The sequence below is a fragment of the Crocuta crocuta genome, unplaced genomic scaffold (assembly GCF_008692635.1).
Source record: "Crocuta crocuta isolate KB4526 unplaced genomic scaffold, BGI_CrCroc_1.0 scaffold830, whole genome shotgun sequence".
Lineage (NCBI taxonomy): Eukaryota > Metazoa > Chordata > Mammalia > Carnivora > Hyaenidae > Crocuta > Crocuta crocuta.
In genome coordinates this window covers 2,316,069-2,339,379 of record NW_027531513.1, presented here as the reverse complement: position 1 = coordinate 2,339,379, position 23,311 = coordinate 2,316,069, and the positions used below count along the sequence as shown (strand labels likewise).

General features: G+C 36.1%; 1 protein-coding gene across 9 annotated transcripts in view; it reads left to right on the top strand.

Moving 5' to 3' along the window:
• Positions 1-23,311, top strand: part of CCDC88A (coiled-coil and HOOK domain protein 88A) — a 152,486-nt gene that overhangs the window by 34,899 nt on the left and 94,276 nt on the right. For all 9 annotated transcript variants that reach the window (XR_013337158.1, XR_013337157.1, XR_013337156.1 and 6 more), the window contains exons 4-7: positions 2,238-2,307; positions 4,403-4,461; positions 15,443-15,526; positions 17,247-17,387. Coding sequence is in view for 6 of the 9 variants with exons in the window: in XM_077772364.1 (XP_077628490.1) it covers positions 2,238-2,307; positions 4,403-4,461; positions 15,443-15,526; positions 17,247-17,387 (354 nt within the window). In the remaining 3 variants the exon portion in view is untranslated. The remainder of the gene's footprint in view (positions 1-2,237; positions 2,308-4,402; positions 4,462-15,442; positions 15,527-17,246; positions 17,388-23,311) is intronic.

Genomic DNA, 23,311 nt, shown 5'->3' with positions numbered 1-23,311 from the left:
CTGACTGTGAAGGCATTGGGGCTACAGTGGTGAACATAACAAACCATGTTCCTCATCTTATGGAATTTAAGGTTTTTGTTAACATTTTTATTTTTTATTGAGAGACAGAGAGAGACAAAGCATGAGCCTGGGAGGGGCAAGGGGAAGGGGAGACACAGAGTCCAAAGCCCCTTCAAAGGGGCTCAAACTCACAAACTGTGAGATCATGACCTGAGCCGAAGCCGGACGCTCAACTGACTGAGCCACCCAGGCGCCCCAAAACCTCTTTTTAATGATACTTAATTTGAATGTTCTTTGTTTTTAGACTACCTCTCTTAAATGGGATAGAGACAGAACAGTGATTGTGTTTTTTCTGCATCTCTTATTTATGATTTCTTTTAAATATATGTACACATAGTCCTGATAATTTTGCTTCAAGGCAAGGAAACTAAAAGTTAGAATGATTTAGAAATTTTTTTCTTTAAGTCTGTTTAGCTGTTACATACTTAGCTAATAGTATATTCCATCTTGAGGTAACTTGCTTTGAACTGGAAGTTTTATTTATTAAATAACCAGATTCAGTCTTTGGAGTAAATGATTCTAGCAGTTTTTGACACTTACTCTTAATTATTTATCTGACATGATACACATACTGAGTATGTACTTTTTCTTTAAATGTATGCCTGTTTGGGGGTACCTGAGTGGCTCAGTCAGGTGTTCAACTTCATCTTAGGTCATGATCTCACAGTTCGTGGGTTTGAGCCCTGCATTGGGCTCTGCACTGACAGTGAGGATGGAGCCTGCTTGGAATTTTCTCTATGACCTTCACCCACTTGCGTGCATGTGCATGCTATCTCTCTCTCAAAAATAAATAAACATGAAAAATAACATATATGCATGTTTTGGTGATAGTTTTTTAAAGAGCCAGTAAATATAACACTGAAGAAAATGTTTTGAAACTTTCTAATACGTATCTATAAAGAATTAAAAGGTTAATTCTAATGAACCTCTGGTACATGTCACACACTGACTATGGGAAAATACTTAATGGGATCTAGAATTATCTATCTTTAGAAAGCAATACAAGTTAACTTTTCATGATATTTGCTCACTTAATCATAGTATTAAGTAAAGAATGATTCAGAAAGAATTAAACACTTTTAAAAACATACTCAGTAATTAGTTATGTCTGAATATATAGTGAAGATCAAATCATAAGGACATTCACAGTTGTTTCTCTAATCTTGCAAAGATTCAGTCATATCATGGGCCACCTATCGTCCTGTAGTCTGAGTCATTTCACGCCCTTTGTAGCATGTCATTATTAGTGATAGTAATGACAGACACATTATGTTCCTTTATTTCCTCAAAAAAGGATAGTAAAAACAGAAGATGCATAGTTGATGTATTAACTGAAATGAGTAATTTGAAAGCATTCAGTTCTTTCTGAATTACCCTGTACTGTCAGAATGTGTATATATTCTTTCACTGAAAATTTCACAGAAATCAAATTAAAACATCTCTTACAGAGAAACAATGATTCACCGAGGAAGAGCCCGCTTTCATGAAATGATCCTAAGACACAATTTTTAATGAAGTAACTGGCATTCTTAATTTTTTAATGTTTGTTTTTGAGAGAGAGATAGAGTGTGAGCAGGGGAGGAGCAGAGAGAGAGAGAGATACAGAATCCGAAGCAGGCTCCAGGCTCCAAGCTGTCAGCACAGAGCCTGATGTGGGGCTTGAACTCACAAACCGTGAGATCATGACCTGAGTGGAAATCAGACACTCAACTGACTGAGCCACCCCGGTGCTCCATAACTTCCTTAATTTTAAAAGAGGTTTTGAATTCCCTTAAAGGGAAGTATCAAAAGACCAAAAAGAGTATACATGCTTGATCTTTTATTGAGGAATGTTATTTAGTCATCTTTAAATCATCATATAATACCTAAAAGTCAAGTTTCCAAATAGTAAATATTAGACCTGTTCCACTTGGACACTTATTTTGTAGGTATTTTATATATTAAGTCTGGCTGATATTAAAATTTTAGTTACTTAATTCATTAATTTAAAGTCACAGACAGTTTAAGATCTTAGATGTCTTTTTAAGAACTTGGATACTTTTTTTGACCTTTTTAAGAGCTTTTTATATTTGCATTATAGCATATCCACAGAGAAGTGCACAAATCATAAGTTATAACTTGTTGACTATCTAATCGGCATTACTTATATAACAACCTTTGTGGTTATCTTTTTACAGGAGACTTTGCAGCAGTTGATTATGATGTCATTGCCAAATGTCTTAATCATTGGCAAAAACCCTTTTTCTGGTAAGTATTAAAATTAACATAATGTGATAGTCTTTGTGTAATACTATAATGCTTATCAAGATCTTGCTTATTTATATGAATACAATAGGCTTTTCATGGCTCTAGGTAAAGTCAGAGGTGATATTCCATTTTATAGAGAGAAAATAAACTTAGGATATTTGCACTGTGTAGGAGGGATTAGACATATTTTACGTTAAGTAAAATGTAAGCCAGTGGTGTTTTAACTCTACCAAACTGATACTTTTCTATAATGATTTTTAGTGTCTCCTTATAAACAAGTATAGAAGGTAATGTAGGTATAAAATATAAGAAATATAATCTTAGAAAAGAAGTGATTTTGAAATAATTTCTTGGTTTGTACTCATACATCTGCTATCAGTGCCAGAGCTGTTTGAATCTAAGATTTTACTGATTAATGTTGTAGTTTATATTAAACTACTTCTAAATTGAAAAAGGAGAAGCAGTTTTCTCAGATCATTTAAATTATTTTCTTCAGAAGTTTCTGCCCTTTGCCAGGTTTTAAATGTGACCTGTTCAGAGTTTTAATTTTTGAACAACTAGGGAAATAAAAACTACTAACAAATTGAACCACGGACTTATTTTTCAGGCTGTCTGTAACCCAACCCCAAGTATATCTTCTCCGAATCCCACCTCCCATTCTCATTCAAAACAAACAAAAATAAAGCCAAAATAAAAACTAAAATGAAGCAGCCGCTTTTCCTGAGGAAATTACCACTTAGGTGAGGTGAATCAGGAGTTTAGATAGTCTTTAGAGATATTCTGGGATATTTGATTATACAAGTAAAAAAATGAAAAAAAATTATATATAAAATGGAATTATTTTCAGTTTCTCATGCATTTAGCAATTACCTACCAAATTATAGAGACCAGGAATATAAAGAAAATGGTCTATACTCAGCAGAATCTTGTGTTGGTGAGAGATGCACAGATGACTGGGAAATCATGTAATAATTAACACAAAATAGAGTTCTGTAAAAGTATTAAGGCATATGAAATATGGAGCCATTATTCTTACAGTTGGCAGATTAGAGAGGATTGGGGACCATGGTTGGTTTGGTCAGGGGAGACTACACAGAGATGTTAGAGCAGTGCCTAGGATCCTGATTAGTAAGTAGTTCACTACAGGGACAGTGTAAGGGAAGAAAGACAAGCAGAGAATAACAGAAGGGAAGGCAGAGGAGTGTAGATGTGTATATATTTCAGGAGGGATGATTAGGTACGACTAAGAAAGTAGATGGTTTCCTGGAGAGTAGGAGGAAATGTTTGAAAAGAAGATTTGGACTTTATTATGGACAGATTGGCCTGATGGTGAAATTCTGGCCCAAAGAAGTGACGTTTTGTTTCGTTTCGTCTCGTCCGTCTTTCTTTCTTTCTTTCTTTCTTTCTTTCTTTCTTTCTTTCTTTCTTTCTTTCTTTCTTTCTTTCTTTTCTTTTCTTTTCTTTCTTTTCTTTCTGTCAGCTGTATGTTTTGAGAAAATCTGAATTGAGTGCTGTTGGACAACAAATGTACTATCCAGTTCTGTTACAGAGCATTAGTTTTATCCACTTTATTATATATGTTCATTTTTACCATCCTTGCTGTAATATTTAAGGTTTTGATCCTCATGAATCTACACAGTGTAAAGCCATTTAAATTGTATAGGTAGATCGATCATACAAGATACATATTTTAGAAAGAGAACATTAATAGACCTAAAAGAAGCCAGACCTATTAGGAACTATTTTGGCTGAATTTGTGGCATGTCCCTGTATCAGTTCTTCATTTAGTATACTGGTGTGGTATAATAATTTATGGAAAACTAGTGGATTTATAGTTAGCACACTTTATTGCATAGAGCATTGAAGCCCATTTTGTCTGTACTGTAACCCTTCAAAATGGACATCCTTGCTCATTTATTCTGCTATTACCACATTCTGCGCACAGAGCTGCTTTTTTGAATTCTTCACTATACTTGCAGACTTAATCCTTGGGTCAAGTTGTTGTGAATGTTAACTTTAGAATGAAGTCTACCAATGTAAGAAAGAGAGTTGAACTAAAGTGAAATGTAGTACTTAGCAATCATTTCTATTTCAGAACAAGGCACAGAAGAAGTTAAAAAGTTGCTTTTACTTTTACTGGGTTGTGCAGTTCAGGTAAGTTAAAATATTTCTTCATATTTTCATTTTATTAACTTTATATGTTTTTTCAGGCTATACTTTTTGAAAGACTTAAAGATGGGCTATTGCTTTTCAAAGTCTCCATTAGGAACTTTTAAATAACTATGACTTTCCAAGGAGATTTTGAAGGAAATGTATCATTTAAAAATTATATATATATTTTTAATTCTGAGGCTTCTAATGACCCCAGATTTTTCAGATTTTCTCAGAGGTACTCTTAAAAACTTCTCCCAAATATCTTTATGTTTTATGTATTTATGCATATGTGCTATAGAACAAAAAAAAGATTAATGACAGAAAGAGGCAGAAATTATGAAAAATGTTATTTAGGAGTCTGGGTTATTATTATATTGCCCTTTTGATAACTTATTATTATAAGAACTGGCTGTGATTTATTGAATGCTTACTTTCTTTCAGGTATGATTCTTCATATAGATTTTCTTGTCATTTCTTTCTTCACATAAGGAGATTGGTGTTTAGGTCAGGTGATATGTAAGTTACCCAATTGAAAACATTTGTGAGAGTAGGAAAGGGTACTGTTAACAATTACAATGGAACTGCATGTGTAAACTGGGACTGTGCCTGACAAACCAAGATGGTTGCTCTAGATTCATACTTCCAACAGGCCAAAGAGTTAAGATTAAGCTCTTGTCTGACTTCAAAACCTATTTCTCTATGCTGATTTTTCCTTTAATCACCCATTTTTTTGGGTGAGTGGTTACAGTATTAAACTATCTCAATTATTTGTGGAATGAATTTATTTGTAAACAACTAAATATTGTGACCATGAGTAATTTTTTACATACGTATGCCAGAAATTATATATCCAAGAGAGTGTGGTTTTTGAGCTGACTGCTTAGGAGCTATATACTTACTTACACATTGCATGTTATTAAAATTTCATGCTGTGTGGGGCGCCTGGGTGGCTTAGTCGGTTAAGCGTCCGACTTTCGCTTAGGTCATGATCTCACAGTTCGTGGGTTTGAGCCCCGCGTCGGGCTCTGTGCTGACTGCCAGCTCAGAGCCTGGAGCCTGTTTCAGTCTGTGACTCCCTCTCTCTCTGACCCTCCCCTGCTCACGCTGTCTCTCTCTCTCTCCTAGAAATAAATAAAACATTTAAAAAATAAATAAATAAAATTTCATGCTGTGTAATATACAGGTGTTTATTTCATAATTGTGTAAATATTAAGCACATACACTATTTGTAGTCATCACTATTCTAATTTGGTCATCAGATCCTAAATTGCAAACCCAGCCTTAATTATTTACAGCCTTGAATACTTTATTTCCTTTTAAAAGTACCCACTATTGATGAATGTTATGTAAATTTAAATAACATAGTGACAGCATAAATTTGATTATAACTCCTGGTTAAATTTGGTTATTGCTGGCTACTAAAATTGACAGTGAGGACAGAGTAGAACTAAGGACTTTTTATGAACAGTTTAGGGAGAGCCTAAAATATTAAAAAAAACGTTAACATTTGTAAAAGCAATAAAAAATATTATAAAATCTAAGCTGCTACCCCCTACCCTATTTTCTATAATTCTCTAGTATCCTGTATTTAAAATAGAATTTAGATTTCATTCTGTAGGTATTTGGGAGCCACTGATGCTAATGACATCAAATGGGTAACATTCAGAATCTCCTATCAGCCTCTTTAACTGCCTATATGAGCAGTGTGAAATTTTTGTTGATACTGAAGAGCCAAAATGTACTTCGGGACAAGAAACTATTTACAGAGGTGCCTGAGTGGCTCAGTCAGTTAAGCGTCTGACTTCAGCTCAGGTCATGATCTCAACAGTTCTGTGCTAACAGCTTAGAGCCTGGAGCCTTCTTTGGATTCTGTGTCTCCCTCTCTCTCTCTCCCCTTCCCCTTCTCATGCTCTGTCTCTCTCAAAAATAAACATTAAAAAAAAAAGGAAACTATTTACAAAACTAAATAGCCAACAAATATTATTTAAACACTCTCTAAAATATAATCTCTATTACAGAAAATCTGTTCTTGTAACAGAACAGGTTAAAATTCTGACATTTATGTAATAAGTTGCATAAATATGTTTTTCCACTACAGGAATAGTTTTATGTTATACTTGTAATTCATACGTAGAAATAGCAAATTAAAGGTAGCTGATATGATACTAAAGTTCAAGAATTCAGTGGGCTGCGAGTTTTAAAAGATGCTATATTCATAAAAAGAAATAGAAATGGAAGGAAGCATAAGAAAATTGGAAAACATTTCTTTCTTTTGAAGAAGAAAGTATGAAATTCTTAAGGGGAGGTAGCATTCAAAAACAGTAAATTGGGCACTGTCCAAAGATCTTACTTCACAGAATAAATTTATTATTAAAACTTTTTATCTTCAATTATACATAAACTACAGGAATAACTTTGAATACCAAGAAGGCTGTTCAAGGCCAGAGCTTATATATTTTCATTATTGACTAGTTAAACTAGTTCAGTTCCACAAGAATCTTGTTTAGTGGATAGCACATCTTCTAAACCAGTTCTGAGCATCAGCTTGTTTTTTGGACACATAGCTCTGCATCCGAGCCATGAGAAACTGAGAGATTCCCAATTTCTTTCTTCAAAGACCATGTAAAATTCAGCAGGACTCAGTTTTATATTAGTACTGGCTATTCAGTCTCCCAAAATATTATTTATTTTGGACTTTGACCAGATTACATAGTATTGAAAATAGCTGAGTGTTGTGTGGTTGGAATTAAAATTTTGACCTTTATGTGTGCCCTCATAAGCAATTATAAGACTCATATTTGATTCAGAACACTGTTTTTTAACTTGGTCAGCTTGAGGACTACAATCTTATGTTTTCCTACCAGTTATCTGTAAAGCATCTTAAAAATTAGCATTTTACAACATTATTCCATTTCATTTTGGGGAAATAATACAGTTTCTAGCTGAGGCATTTCTTTGTCCAAGAACACATGAAAATAGCAAATGTAGCTTTATATAAAGAGGGAATTTTTTTCCTGATACTGTTTTTTATTTCTTAAGTCATGGGAAAATTTATATCTAACATAAAATTTCCTATTATACTGAATTTTTAAGTGTACAGTTAGTAGCATTAAGTACATTCACATTATTGTGCAGCCATCACCACTACCCATCTCAGAACTTTTCTCATCTTCTAAAACTGAAACTTTATTCCTGTTAAACAGTAATTCCCTATATGTCTTTTATTTATTTATTTATTTGTTTATTTATTTATTTATTAGTAGTTTATTGTCAAGTTGGTTTACATATAACATCCAGTGTTCATCCCCACAAGTGCCCTCCTCCANGGCTGCACCAGTTTATATTCCCACCAACAGTGTAGAAGGGCGCCCGTTTCTCCACATCCTCGCCAGCATCTAGAGTCCTCTGATTTGCTCATTTTATCCACTCTGACCAGTGTGAGGTGGAATCTCAGTGTGGTTTCGATTTGTATTTCCGTGATGAGGAGAGATGCTAAGCATCATTTAATGGGTCTGTTGGCCATCTGGATGTCCTCTTTGGAGAAGTGTCTGTTCATACCTTCTGCCCATTTATTCACTAGATTGTTTGTTTTTGGGGTATGGAGTTTGGTGGGTTCCTTATAGATTTTGGATACTAGCCCTTTATCTGATATGTCGTTTGCAACTATCTTTTCCCGTTCCGTCGGTTGCCTATTAGTTTTATGGATTGTTTCCTTTGTCGTGCAGAAGCTTTTAATCTTATTGAGGTCCCAATAGTTCATTTTTGCTCTTGATTCCCTTGCCTTTGGAGAGGTGTCGAATAAGAAATTGCTGCAGTTGAGTTCAAGGAGGTTGTTTCCGGCTTTCTCCTCTAGGGTTTTGATGGTTTCCTGTCTCACATTCAGGTCCTTTAACCATTTTGAGTTTATTTTTGTGTATGGTGTGAGACAGTGATCTAGTTTCATTCTTCTGCATGTTGCTGTCCAGTTCTCCCAGCACCATCTGTTAAAGAGGCTGTCTTTTTTTTCCATTGGATACTCTTTCCTGCTTTATCAAAGATTAGTTGGCTGTACACTTTTGTGTCCATATCTAAGTTCTGTATTCTAGTCCATTGGTTTCTGTGTCTGTTTTTGTGCCAGTACCGTACTGTCCTGATGATTACAGCTTTGTAGTAGAGGCGAAAGTCTGGGATGGTGATGTCTCCCGTTTTGGTTTTCTTCNTCAATTTCCTTCATGTTTTCTATAGTTTTCATCATACAGATCTCTTAACTTTGGTTAGATTTATTCGTAGGTATTTTATGCAATTGTGAATGGGATCAGTTTCTTGATTTCTCTTTCTGTTACTTCATTATTGGTGCATAAAAATGCATCTCATTTCTCTACGTTGATTTTGTGTCTTGCAACTTTGCTGAATTCATGGATCAGCTCTAGTAGGCTTCTGGTTGAGTCTGCCAGGTTTTCTATGTAGAGTATCATGTCGTATGCATAAAGTGAGAATTGGACTTCTTTGCCAATTCTGATGCCTTTTCTTTCCTTTTGTTGTCTGATGGCTGTTGCTAGGACTTCCAGCACTATGTTAAACAACAGTGGTGAGAGTGGACATCCCTGTCGTGTTCCTGATTTCAAGGGGAAAGCTCTCAGTTTTTCCCCATTGAGGATGATGTTAGCTGAGGGCTTCTCATAGATGGCTCTTAGGATGTTTATTTCCTTCTATCCCGACTTTCTCAAGGGTCTTTATTAAGAAGGGATGCTGTATTTTGTCAAATGCTTTTTCTGGATCTATTGACAGGATCATATGGTTTTTATCTTTTTTTTGTTGATGTGATGAATCACATGGATTGATTTGCGAATATTGAACCAGCCCTGTAACTCTGGAATGAATCCCACTTGATCTTGGTGGATAATTCTTTTTATGTGCTGTTGGATTCAATTTGCAAGTATCTTGTTGAGGATTCTTGCATCTGTATTCATCAAGGATATTGGCTTGTAGTTGTCTTTTTTGCTGGATTTCTTTCTGGCTTGGGAATCAAAGTGATATGGCTTCCTAAAATGAGTCTGGAAGTTTTCCTTCCATTTCTGTTTTTTGGAATAGCTTGAGAAGAATGGGTATTAATTCTTTTTTAAATGTTTGGTAGAATTCCCCAGGGAAGCCATCTGGTCCAGGGCTCTTATTTGTTGGGACATTTTTGATCACTGATTCGATTTCTTCACTGGTTAGAAAATAGAGATTTTCTATCTCTTCCTGTGTAAATTTTGGTAGTGAGTGTGTGTTTAGGAATTTGTCCATTTCTTCTAAGTTGTCCAATTTGTTGGCATTTAATTTTTCATAATGNGCATAATATATATTTCTCCATCCCCTTACTTTTAATCTGAAGGTGTCCTCCAGTCTCAAATGCATTTCTTGTAGACCGCAAATAGGTGGATTTTGTTTTTTTTATCCATGCTGCTACCCTGTGTCTTTTGATTGGAGCATTCAACCCATTTCCATTCAGTGTNTTCTTTTTATTATGTATCTCATTTATAGCATTTTTTAATTCATCATAACTTTTTTAAGCTCCATAGTGTTTGTAGCCATAGTTTCTCTGATGTCCCCCATGCTTTTTCCAAGCACAGCGATTAATTTTATGATTATTGCTCTAAATTCTTGTTCAGTTATGTTGCTTATATCTGTTTTGAGCAGTTCTTTAGCTGTCATTTCTTCCTAGAATTTCTTTGGAGGAGAGTTCTTCCGTTTCGTGATTTTGGTTAGCTTTTCATATCTTGTTAATTTTAAAAGGTTGTTGTACACACGTACCCGGCGAGTTCTGCTGTATTAGAGAGGGCTNATTAGCACATTCTTATCTATAAGATTGTTTCTGTTTGTGATTAATTGTTTTCTATATTTCATTGCTCCCATATTCGGTGTGTAGACATTTATAATTGTTAGTTTTTCCTGATGGATAGACCCTGTAATTATTATATAATGCCTTTCTTCATCCCTTGTTACTGTCTTTAATTTAAAGTCCANAGCACACAGACAAAACCAATAAGCATGCAAACCCAGGCTCAGGTAAAAACAACAACAAGAAAACAGCTTTCTGGCGGCTAGGATGTGGTTTAGTGTAGGCAGGTCTCGCCTCCACTGTGTCCACTGGCTGCTCCCTGAGACCCCGCCTTGATGGTTGTGGGGAGAAGAATGGCATCGCCCCAGTCCCTTCTCAACCGAGCATTGCAGATCACTCCTTTGGGTCCGATCTCCCTGTGGTGAGGATGTAGCCAAGGTGGGCTGAGTTCTATGTCCCACACCCTGCCTCATTTCCAGGTCCCAGTCTGTGGACTTTGTTTATACTGCTCTAAACAGTCCCTCAGCTTCCCTGCTTCTGGGGGTTGAGTGGGGGGTGGGGGAAGTGTCGCAGCCTCAGATCCGCTGGGGTCAAGCAGTGATACAACGCAAATGGGTGTGGGGAACATAGAAACTTCAGGCCCACAGAGTCCGCACCGCTTCCCGCCACCGGCACTGGTACCACCACCAGGGATGTTGCCAGGAGCGCTGCAGCATAGTTTTTTCTGTCGCCTTCTGGGGCCATGGGCACCTAGTTCAAAGTCAGTACCCCAGGCAGAACTAAAAAACACTCTCTTTCCAATCCGAGGTATTTCTCTTCTTCAGGGACGGTTCTATGAGCAACCTCAGCTTATCTTTCTTTTCCCCTGGACTCACAGCAGCTCACCATCTCTTGCTGAGGCTCATCACTCACTGTAGCTGCATGCAAGCAGGGTTCCCTCCCCTCCATCCATATCTCTGGGTCCCGTCCTGCTTTTATCTTCCCCAGTTTGCACTCATGCACTTATGAGGTTTTTCCTTCCCGGTGTACTCTGTCTCTTTCTCTTCCCAGACTCCTGCAGTTCAGGGTCCTATGACTTCAGGCCTTCTTTGTTTGAGACATGGTGCAAGCGAAATGCAAGAAGCTCCCTACTTCTCTGCCATCTTGCTGTTCTCCCTCCCTATATCTCTTTGAACTCCAACCCCTGGCAACCACCATTCCACCATGTCTTTATGAATTTGACTACTCTAGGATATCACATAAGTGGAATCATACAGTATTTGTCCTTCTGTAACTGATTTACTTCACTTAACATAATGTCTTTAAGGTTCATCCTTGTAGCCTGTGTCAGAGTGTCTTTCCTTCTATGACTATGTAATATTCCATTGTATGTAATACTACCTTTTGTTCTTCCATACATGGATGTATACTTGGGTCGCTTCCACTTTTTCTCTATTGTGAATCATACTTTTGTAAACATGGGTGTACACATAGCTGTTTAAGTCACTGCTTTCAGTTTTTTTGGTGTCTTGTCTAGAAGTGGATCTGCTGGATCATATATGATACTTCTGTTTTTAACTTTTTTTAGTGCCATAGTGTCTGTACCATTTACATTCCCACTAACAGTACATATGATTCCAATTTCTCTACATCCTCGCCAACATTTATTATTTTCTATTTGGGGTTGGGGGAGAACCATTCTTTAAAGAGAGAATTTTAATTTTTCTATTTTTATTTATTTTATGTGACTTATTTCGGTTTTACTTTTGATGGAACTGTGATCTCTGTCAGTCATTAGTGTTCTTATTCTTACTGAAGACACTGTCATGTGTTCTTCATTTTACTGTTTTATTGTTTAATAGTTTGTTTTGGATACTCTTTCCTTATGTTTGTCTAAATTTTACACATAAACCTGTTTTCTTTAATGAGAGAAAGCACTGAGAGTACCAAGTGAAAATATGAGAAATTCGAGGAATAACATATTAAGAGCTGAAACTCTGCTGAAAGATTCAGAACTTTAGGGTTAATGCACTTCTCTCCACCAGCCCTCCAACTTCCTACCCACATAGCTTTTCTGCTCTTTTTCTATATCCCAGCTTCCCAGATATTCTTAGAATATCATGGTTATCTGCTGATTTAAGTATCAGTTGCTATTATAGAGTTACAAATAACTTTAGTACCCATAACACATTCAGAACTTTGTGTAAAGATAAAAGAGAGCTTCATTTTAAGTGGAAAAAAACAATTTGTGATGATTATTTAATCTTCTTCACAAGAGTCTTCATAGCTGGAAATAAAATTATTTATAGATCTATTTTTAACACCATACTTTTTTTAATGTTTATTTATTTGAGAAAGAGAGGGAGAGAGAGAGACAGGGAGAGAGCATGAGCCAGGAAGGGGCAGAGAGAGGGAGACATAGAAACCGAAGGAGACTCCAGGCTCTGAGCTGTCAGCACAGAGCCAGATGCTGGACTTGAACTTAAGGACCATGAGATCATAACCTGAGCCAAAGTTGGACGCTTAGCCAACAGGAGCCCCAACACTGTACTTCTTTATGCTCTGGAAGTGGGCTATCAATATAGTAGCCACTGTGAGCCACATGTGGCAATTTAAATTAAAATTAATTACTATTAAATAAAATGAAAATTCTTAAAAAAAGGTTTTTTTAGTGTTTATTTCTGAGAGAGAAAGAGACAGAGCGTGAGTAGGGGGAGGCTAAGAGAGAGGGAGACACAGGATCTGAAGCAGGCTCCAGGCTCAGCTGTCAGCACAGAGCCCGATGAGGGGCTCGAACTCAAAAACCGTGCCATCATGACCTGAGCCGAAGTTGGACGCTTAACCAACTGAGCCACCCAGGTGCCTCTAAAATGAAAATTTCAATTTCTTAATTGCATTAGCTACATTTTGGTATTCAGTAACCACATGATAGCTAGTCATTACTGGATTGGACAACACTTAAACATTTGGTCTGATAATTGAACTTTAGAGTTGTATCTTCTCTTACTCTCTTTTCCATCTTGACAGTCTTTCCCTTTTTTCTCCCTCAGCATCCTATAACTGTCATTCTGCATTCTTTAAGAGAGCCTAACCTATTCATGAAGGATATTTAGAATTTGTAAAACTTTTGGAGTTTGAATAAAGATTAGATTTAGTAAAAACTAGTAAGAGTAAAAGAAGAATTCTCATTGATTTGTGTTGAGACTATGTTAAAGGATAAGTTCTTAAAGATAGTATAAATGAAGAAATAATGGCTCTAGGGCTTAGAAAGGGAGGTGTATGTGTTGAAGGCAGACAATGATATGGGGGTTGAATTGGGGAACCCTTCAGTGAGTCATACTTCTCATAACGCCACCAGTTTTATATGATCATTTGCTCAAAAACTATATACAGGTCCACCTCTTTGGAAGCATTAAATTTAAAAATTGAGCATACCATAACTAATATGTTAGTTTTATGTACTATCAGAAAGTCACTTAATTGTTCTCACTAGACTTCTCAGATATTATTTACTGGATAAAAAAATTCTTGTTTTTTTTTTTTTTAAATATTTTTTATTTATTTCTAGGAGAGAGAGAGAGAGACAGCGTGAGCAGGGGAGGGTCAGAGAGAGAGGGAGTCACAGACTGAAACAGGCTCCAAGCTCTGAGCTGGCAGTCAGCACAGAGCCCGACGCGGGGCTCGAACCCACGAACCGCGAGATCATGACCCGAGCGAAAGTCGGACGCTCAACCGACTAAGCCACCCAGGCGCCCCAAAAAATTCTTGTTTTTAAATTGACTAGTTTTCATCCCATTCCACCAAAACTCTGATTTCTTCGTCACAGCTAGAAATTGTACATTCTCAGTAATTTAATTTTAAAGTTTATTTATTTTTAAGAGAAAGCACCCAAGTGAGTGTGTGTGTAGGGGGGAGGGGGAGAGAGAGATGGAGAGAGAGAATCTGAAACAGCTCAATGCTGTCAGCACAGAGCCCTTGATCTCACAAACTCTAAGATCATGACTTGAGCTGAAATCAAGAGCCAGATGAGCCACCCAGGTGTCCCATAATTTTAATATTATTATGTCATTCAAATAATTTTGTTTTTACAGGACACAACTTTTTGCAATCATGGGAATGCATTAAGTTAAATTGTAGGCGATAGAAGTAGAATGTTACAATTTGATATAATAAATATGTAGAATATGAAACAGAACCTTGCTAAATTTCTTAATGATCTAAGAACAATTTTTTTTTTGTGAGTATATTCTCTTCACTAGTAGGTCAGTAATTGGCCCAGGAGATCCAGCTAAGCTAGACAAGGCAGTGCTGTCTATTTTGTATGCACTTCTCATTTGATAGCTGCAAGAATACAGTTATACTAGCAGTTGGATTGTAGTTTAAGAGATGTAGACAGGAGGCAGAGATATTAAGATGCATGTTAAACTGTTACTCCAAACAGACTGGAAAGAAAAAAAGTTAGATTTACATCATAATATTTTTAATTTATATAAAGATTTTTAAAAGTTACACAGTAAGTAATTGCTGGATTCCTTCCACTTGATACATGTGTACTTGTATATATATTATTAAATTTTGCCACTGGTAACTTTATGTTATTGTAGAAACATATCAAATATTTATTGTACTACCTTATAACTGTTGAACTGGGTCACAGAGTAGGTTTCCTTTATTAAGATTGATAGGATGAAGATGTGAGAATGGATTGTAAGCTTGAAGTAAAAATTGCTTACAGTTTTTTTTTTTCCCAAGAAGAAAGGCTGTTTTGTTTGATGATAGCCAAAGACTGACTGAGCCTTTTGGCTGTATTCCGAATTCTGCCACTGACTCACTGTGTTTTTTGGCAAGTAACTTATCCTCCCTGAAACAAGTTCTTGATTCTTTACTTTTCTGTTTGTAAAGTTAGCATAATAATATTGTACTGACCTCAGATGGGTTGTGTAATGGTTCTCGCTTTAGAACTTTACAGCATAAAAATAGTATGGGTTTTTACTGCTGTGCTTTTTAAATAAATATTTCTAAATTGTTACCTTTTTATTAAGTGAGTGTATTAGACCATTTAAATTCAAAATCAACAAACCCCTCACTGTACTGTTCAAAACATAGCCAAGGTTTTTGGCCCGGTGAGTTTTTAGTTATTTATAACATATTAAGGACTATATCCCATAAAATGTGAATGATGGTTTTATTCATTTCTTTTAGTGTCAGAAAAAAGAAGAATTTATTGAAAGAATTCAAGGTTTAGATTTTGATACAAAAGCAGCAGTTGCCGCACATATTCAAGAGGTAATAACCTATATACAGTTTTTATATACTAATTTTTATGAAGCTTGTGGTGTGTTATGTGTCCCCAAATACTTGAAGTCCTATGATAAGCAAGAACAAATCAAGGTCAGATATAGATGAACCCTGATGTTAGACAAATTGTCTTCTCTTTAGAGCTAGTTTCTTAAATAAATCCTCATGGCACAGTGCTAACTACAATATACTGTTGCCTTTATCCATAGGGACACTAGGTATAAAGTGCCTGAGGAATGAAGCGTATGTCTTTGTTAGACAGTATGGAATGAACAGTATAGTAAATAGAAGCAGCAGAAAGTGGATCCCTGCCTGTAATTCAAAACTAACGTGAAGTAAGATGATAACCCGAGTACTAAGTCATTCCAGTGATTTTCTTTTGAATGAATGATCACAGTATGACATTTATTGAAAATATTACTTGAGTTATACAACATATTAGTGATTAACATCCTGGTAAGAACTTAAGTCTAGGACAGATTGTGCAATATTAAAGAATTGATATAGTTAACAGATGGATTTTAATTTCTGCCTCTAGTCTTGAGCTTTTAATCTTGTGTACTTAGGAGGACTTTTTAGAACTAGATCACATTAAATTTTACATGTTGATTAGAAAGAGAACTAAGAAAGGAGAGAGAATTTTTAAATAGTAAAAATTAGTAGTGTTTAAAATAATTCTCTATTTGAGTAACTTCTGTTCTGTAGATCATCTTTTCTCTTTGTTAGTGTTCATAGAGCCCAGCTTTCTTGTCAGTAATAATGTTGTCAGCAGTAAGCTTATTAGTACTCCTCAAGATATAGGGTTTTTTTGGAAGTTTCCCCTTATATAGGTTTGTAGTTTGTATTTTATTTAGAATAAATGCTAAGTATTGCAGGTTACTAAATTTGCCATCATTCTTGAAAGTGTTTCTTTTTATTATTATTTTTGTGGTTTCTTGTGAAAGTTAAAGCAGAATATCAGAATCACAGTAAGAAATGGAAAGCAAGAAGTAAGCATTTCATTTATATATGTTTTCCATTTTCAAAAAATCTTTATGGGGGCACCTGGGTGGCTCAGTCTGTAAAGTGTCTTACTTCGGCTCAGGTTATGATCTCACGGTTTGTGGGTTCAAGCCCTGCGTCGGGCTCTGTGCTGACAGCTCAGAGCCTGGAGCCTGCCTTGGATTCTGTCTCCCTCTCTCTCTGCCCCTCCCCCATTCATGTTCTGTTTCTCTCTGTCTCAGTAATAAATAAACATTAAAAAAAATCTTTATGTTGGTAGTCCTTTTCTCCCAAGGTTCTGGAACAGTATCATCTATAGAATCTGTAAAGATGTAGCATTTCAAGTATAAAAGTACAATAATGTAACAATGATGTAACAGGATTAAAAATTGCTTTTGAATCCAGCACAGTTCACTCTTACCTAAAGAAAAATTCAATTTATTTTGAGAAAACAGTTATCAAACATCTCAATATTACGTTTTGCTAGTAATGGTTGAATTATATGTGTTTTGCTTTTTAGCCAACAGGAAAACAAATCTGAATTTTTTATTTAAAGAGTATATTTAGTAAAAATGATTTTTTGTATTAGCCTTTTTGTCCAGTCTTCTTTAGGCATCGTATTTGCTTTTCATTTTTATGATATTTGAGCTAATATCATACTAAAATGAAATCAGTTCTTAAGTATTAACCATTTAAAAAATTGTTTATTTTCATTGCTCTCCTAAAGGTAACCCATAATCAGGAAAATGTGTTTGATCTGCAGTGGATGGAAGTGACTGATATGTCTCAGGAGGAAATGGAGCCACTGTTGAAAAATATGGCATTACATCTAAAAAGACTTATAGATGAAAGAGATGAACATTCGGAGGTTTGTTATTTCTTTCAGAATATTATGAAAGTTTCCTTTTCAGAAAAAGTGATTTCAGAGGGTTTACAAAACTGATATTCTGTTTCTTAGGGACGGGTAATAAAGTACTTTATGTCTTTATTTTATGCAACACAGGAACAAAAAAGGATATTTAAGAGCCCAAATCGCCAGTAAAGAGATTGCAGTTAGATACTCTTTTTTCCATTCTTTTAAGTTATTATCCTGATTTTTGTTCCTTTGTGTTTTTAAGTCCTTTCCATATTTCTGGCAACTGTACAAAAGTGTGAGACTAAAAATACTGTTGATGCAAATGGAAAAATCATTGCCTTGAAGCATGAGAATTTGCTTAAGGTTAATTTCTTAGTTTTATTGCCACATTTTAAGGTTGGAAAAATAAGTGTTAATAAGCGGAGAATAACAGGTGTTCTAAATAAAATGTCTAACAAAAGGTCTCAAATTTTTGTAGTCAGTAAATGAGGTGTGATTTTAAAAAAGAATTATTATAGGCTCCTGTAAGAGAGTACTTTGCTTTTTTACAAGAGTGAAATTGCACCAGGGTTTTTACTTGCACTCTCTCAGAACAGCTAATTTTATAGGAGTCTAGACTTCAGTGCATGTGATGGTGAGTAATATTTTGTTAATAGCAGACCAAAGTACTCTGCCATTCAGAAGAATGTGTAGCTTTGATCAGTTGTTCCATTTACATGGGAGAGACAGTTTTGAGCTTATATTTGTAGAGAATTTGATTACTCTTTGGACTAATAAAAGACTTGCATAGAAGAAATTCCTAAAGGTTTTTTTCTGGGCAAAACTTTCATGTTTTTATAGGTGGGAATTTTCACTTTTTCTTCAGGCATTACAAGAGAAGATAAGATAGGGAATAAAGAAATATTTTAGAGCAACAACTACATTTTTTAAAAACTCTAAGACAGTGAGGTCAAAAGAAGAGTGAATTGAAAAATGTCCCTAGTATATGCCAAACTAATCTTGAAATACTTAGATTCTTCTGTTTTCAATCTGAGTTTTGACCCATATGCTTTATCTTCTTTTTATATTAGTTTTATTAATTTTCTAGAACATTCTTGTATTTTTATTTCTTCTATTTGTATTTTGATAAGGTGTCCTCCAGCTTCTGTGGGCATGTATTGAATTGTTTGATCTCACTTCTACAAAGTTATTAATAATGGGTGAAGAAGGCTATTTTGGAGAAATGTGAACAAATATTTGTCATTATATGATCTATGTCAAAACTAAGGAATATGAAACACTATAGTGATTGTTTGATGTAATCCTATCCTGCCTGACTATGCATTTTAATTCAGTTTGTTTTTTTAACGAGAAAAAAGTGGTCACGTTCTCAAGCTATATGGGAAACAAGTTGTTAGGTGGTTTAAACCCAGTTCTCTAGGGCAAAGTTTTACAATTTGGGTCACGAGTAGACTAATTAGAAAAGATCATTAAAGATAATTGTGGGGTGCCTGGGTGGCTCAGTCAGTTAAGCATCCAACTCTTGATTTTGGCTTAGGTCATAATCTTACGGTTTTTAAAATTGAGCCCTGTGTTGGGCTCTGCACTGACAACATGGAGCCTGCTTAGGATTCTCTCTCTCCCTCTGTCTCTGCCCTTCCCCCACTTGCATTTGCACTCTCTTGCTCTCTCATAATAAACATTTTTTTTTTCAGTTGGAACTGTAGATTTTTATTTTTTTTTATTTTTTATTTTTTACAAATAGTTTATNCCCCTGCTCACACTGTCTCTCTCTGTCTCCTAGAAATAAATAAAAATATTTAAAAAATAAAATAAAAAGACTAATTGTGAAAAATATTAAATGTAAATATAGTATGTAAATGTAATAACTTTGTATTCTTCAGTTGAATTGAAACAAGTTCTTGTTTAGATTTTCCCTTTAGCTCTTCTGGTTTTTCCTCCAAAATATTCTGTTTTTCCCTCCAGAGTATTCATTTATTTTTAAAATTTTTAATGTTTTATTTTTTTATTTTTGAGAGAGACACAGAGTGCGAGTGGGGAAGGGGCAGAGAGAGAGGGAGACACAGGGTCCAAAGCAGCCTCAGAGCCTGTCAGCTCAGAGCCTGATACAGGGCTGAAACTTGTGAACTCTCAGATTATGATCTGAGCTGAAGTCAAACACTTAACCAACTGAGCCACCTAGGCACCCCATAAAAATATTTTATGTAAAAATTTAATGTAAAAAACAAAATAGAAGAAAGTTTTGTGTCACACTGAATAAACACATTGAGAGCATATGTATGATTGTGGTTGTGGTTTCTAACTTCTCTACAAAACTTACCAGGCATGCTGGAGGAAAGAAAGGAGTATCATATTCATAACATTTTTTGGAACATTTCAGAGTATAAAATGCATAATGCTCATTTTTAAGTCCACAGAAACTATAATAAAATAGACATTAAAAATTACAAATAAAAGTCTGTACATTAAGGATATTTTTAAGGCCCTTCCATGTGCATAGCATTATGTAGAAAGAAAAATGGAACTTCCAAGAGACGAACCATCACAGCAGGTGTTAGACATAGGTCTGCCTCTTTTCAGCTTGCAGACCCATCTCCTCTTTTTTTTTTTTTTTAAATGTTTTATTTATTTCTAGGAGAGAGAGACAGCGTGAGCAGGGGAGGGTCAGAGAGAGAGGGAGTCACAGACTGAAACAGGCTCCAGGCTCTGAGCTAGCAGTCAGCACAGAGCCCGACGCGGGGCTCGAACCCACGAACCGCGAGATCATGACCTAAGCGAAAGTCGGACGCTTAACCGACTAAGCCACCCAGGCGCCCCCAGACCCATCTCCTCTTAAGGGGAAGGTGTTACTTGTGTTGAAGAGGGTCATAGATGTCACCAGTGCTCCTTGCATGCCATGCTTATCCATAAACACCGTGTTGAAAGAATAGAGTAGGATTTCCAGCAATAGCCTGAATTGCAGAGCTGATGCTGGAGGCATAATCTTTGCTCCTATCCTGTGGATGAGGGTCTGGAACATGCCTATCAGGTCCACTGTGGTGATGTGTCAGAGATCCAGGCCACGCTGTGCTTGCTGAAGCATTCTCATTTGCAGCCCGTAGAGGAGAACTATGGATGTAGACACAGTGATCCTTTTCTCATAAAACTGGTATAGAAGTCATAAAACTGCTGTTCTGACACCGACATTGACATTCGTAGCTCCATACTTGGGCTCTGTGCCAGTCCAGTCCAGGTTGGATTGAAAGAACCAGCCAGGTCTACCCTGTAGCTCATAGCCACTGATGCAGGAGAACAGGTGGCTCTTATTATTGCTGCTACTGGAACATATCATGTAAGTGTTCCTCTAGTGTGTTGAGTTTACCTTTTTTGTCTTTTACTTTAACTTGAAATTTGTAAATGTCATTATTCTCAGCTCTGTCATAGACTGTACTGGCTCTCGTGACCTACTAGAAAATTTGAGCTGGGGAACCCCTTTTAGAATAACATCAATTAGGGGCGCCTGGGTGGCTCAGTCGGTTAAGCATCCGACTTTGGCTCAGGTCATGATCTCGCGGTTCATGGGTTTGAGCCCGCGTCGGGCTCTGTGCTGACAGCTAGCTCAGAGCCTGGAGCCTGCTTCTGATTCTGTGTCTCCCTCTCTCTCTGACCCTCCCCTGTTCACGCTGTTTCCCTCTCTCTCTCTCTCTCTCTCTCTCTCAGAAATAAATAATAAAAAAAATATTTAGAATAACATCAATTAGAATTGTGTCTGCTTTGATTCTTACCTTGGAGGCGTCTCTGAGGAACCATACTGTCAGCTTATTAAGTCAAGCAATACATTCCTTAACACTTGACCACTTAATTCAAGAAGGTTCCATAGCAACAAAGGAAGCTAGTTGGCTCTTCCAGGCCTTTTTGCCCATACATATTGTATGTCCTGGTGAGGAGTAGTACCCTACAAGTTAAAGCAGGCACCATCTACACACTTAAATACTCTCCATTTGCTGGCATGGCAAGAGTAGGACATTACCTTTTAGTGAGTATTAGGAAGCTTCAGGCTGTCTTTTTTTTTTTTCCTGCTTTAATTGATCTTTTGTTGTAATTGTTTTACTAGAAAGTATAATTTGGTCACTCTGTTTTTAATTTTCACTTTTTATTCTTGTTAAAAATATTTTTTTTAATGTTTAGTTTTGAGAGAGAGAGACAGAGTGCGAGTGAGGGAGGGGCAGAGAGGGAGACATAGAATCTGAAGCAGGCTCCAGGCTCTCAGCTGTTAGCACAGAGCCCAACACCAGGCTTAAATTCATGAACTGTGAGATAATGATCTGAGCCAAAGTCCAATGTTTAACTGCCTGAGCCACCCCGGTGCCCCTTAGCTTTCTTAATTTTTTGTAACATGTATTTCTTAAATGTTCTTCTTTTACTAAAAACCAAATAGGAGATTTTAAGGAATTTAAGATCTTATTGTCACTATTTATTTTATGCCAAACTTTGTGTTATATTTATAATATACTGTCTTTGTAACTCAGTATTATAACGCCATCTTAGTAGATTGAAGATACTTGAGCTCAGAGAAATTAAGTAATTTGCTGACTCTAACTCTAATGCTTGTGTTCCTGTTTTATAAAACCTTTGCCCAAATCCATGATTGTGCTAGCACATCTTTGATTCTTTTCCTCAGTTGGGAGTTCTGTAAGAATTATTAAATCACCTGAATTTTTTCTCAGCTTTGATACATCTTTTTATGTTCATACTTGAATGTATATTAATAAATACCTGCTGTTTGCAAGATCTTGTGCTAAGAGTGTTTGGGAGCAACAGACAAAATTTCAAAAAAAGGATCAAAGATCATTACAATCTAATAGGGAAGTTGTTTTAATAAAATAATTGAGTTTTGGGGATGCCTGGGTGGCTTAGTCGGGTAAGCATCCAACTTCAACTCAGATCATGATCTCAGGGTTGTGAGTTTGAGGCCTGTGTCAGGTTCTTTGCTGACAGCTCAGAGCCTGGAGCCTACTTAGAATTCTTTGTTCCCCCACTCTTTGCCCTTCCCCTGCTCATTCTCTGTCTCTCTCTGTCTCTCACTCTCAAAAATAAATACTAAAAATTTTTAAAAATCATTGAACTTTAAAATTTTTGAAGTATTTATTTAAATTACAGTTAGGTGACATATAATGCTGTATGAGTTTCAAGTGTACAATATAATAATTCAGCACTTCCACACACCACCTTGTGCCCATTACAAGAAGTGCACCCCTTCCCATCACCTATTTCACCCATCTTCCCTTCCCTCTCCTGTCTGGTAACTATCAGTTGATTCTCTATAGTTAAGAATCTTTTTTGGTTTGCGTCTGTCTGTCTGTCTCTCTCTCTCTCTCTCTCTCACTCTCTCTCTCTCTCTCTCTCTTTTCCCCTCTGCTTATTTGTTTCTTAAATTCCACATATGAGGGAAATCATATGATATTTGCCTTTCTCTGACTTATTTCGCTTAGCATAATTCTCTGTAGCTCCATCCACATCACTGCTAATGGCAAGATTTCATTCTTTTGGATGGCTGAATATTACTTCATTGTGTGTGTGTGTCTGTGTGTGTGTGTGTACACCACAGCTTTTTCCATTCATCAGTAGGACATTTGGGCTGTTTCCGCAGTTTGACTATTGTAGATAACGCTGCTATAAACACTGGGGTACATATATCCCTTTGAATTAGCATTTTTGTATCCTTTGAGTAAATACTTAGTAGTGTGGTTGATGGGCTCACAGTTAGATCTTTAATCCATTTTGAATTTATTTTTATGTTTGTGTAAGAAAGTGGTTCAGTTTCATTCTTTTGTGGGTTGCTGTCCAGTTTTTCTAACACCGTTTTTGTTGGAGAGACTGTTTTTCTCATTGGATATTCTTTCCTGCTTTGTCGAAGATCAGCTGACTTTATAGTTTTGAGTTCACTTCTGCATTTT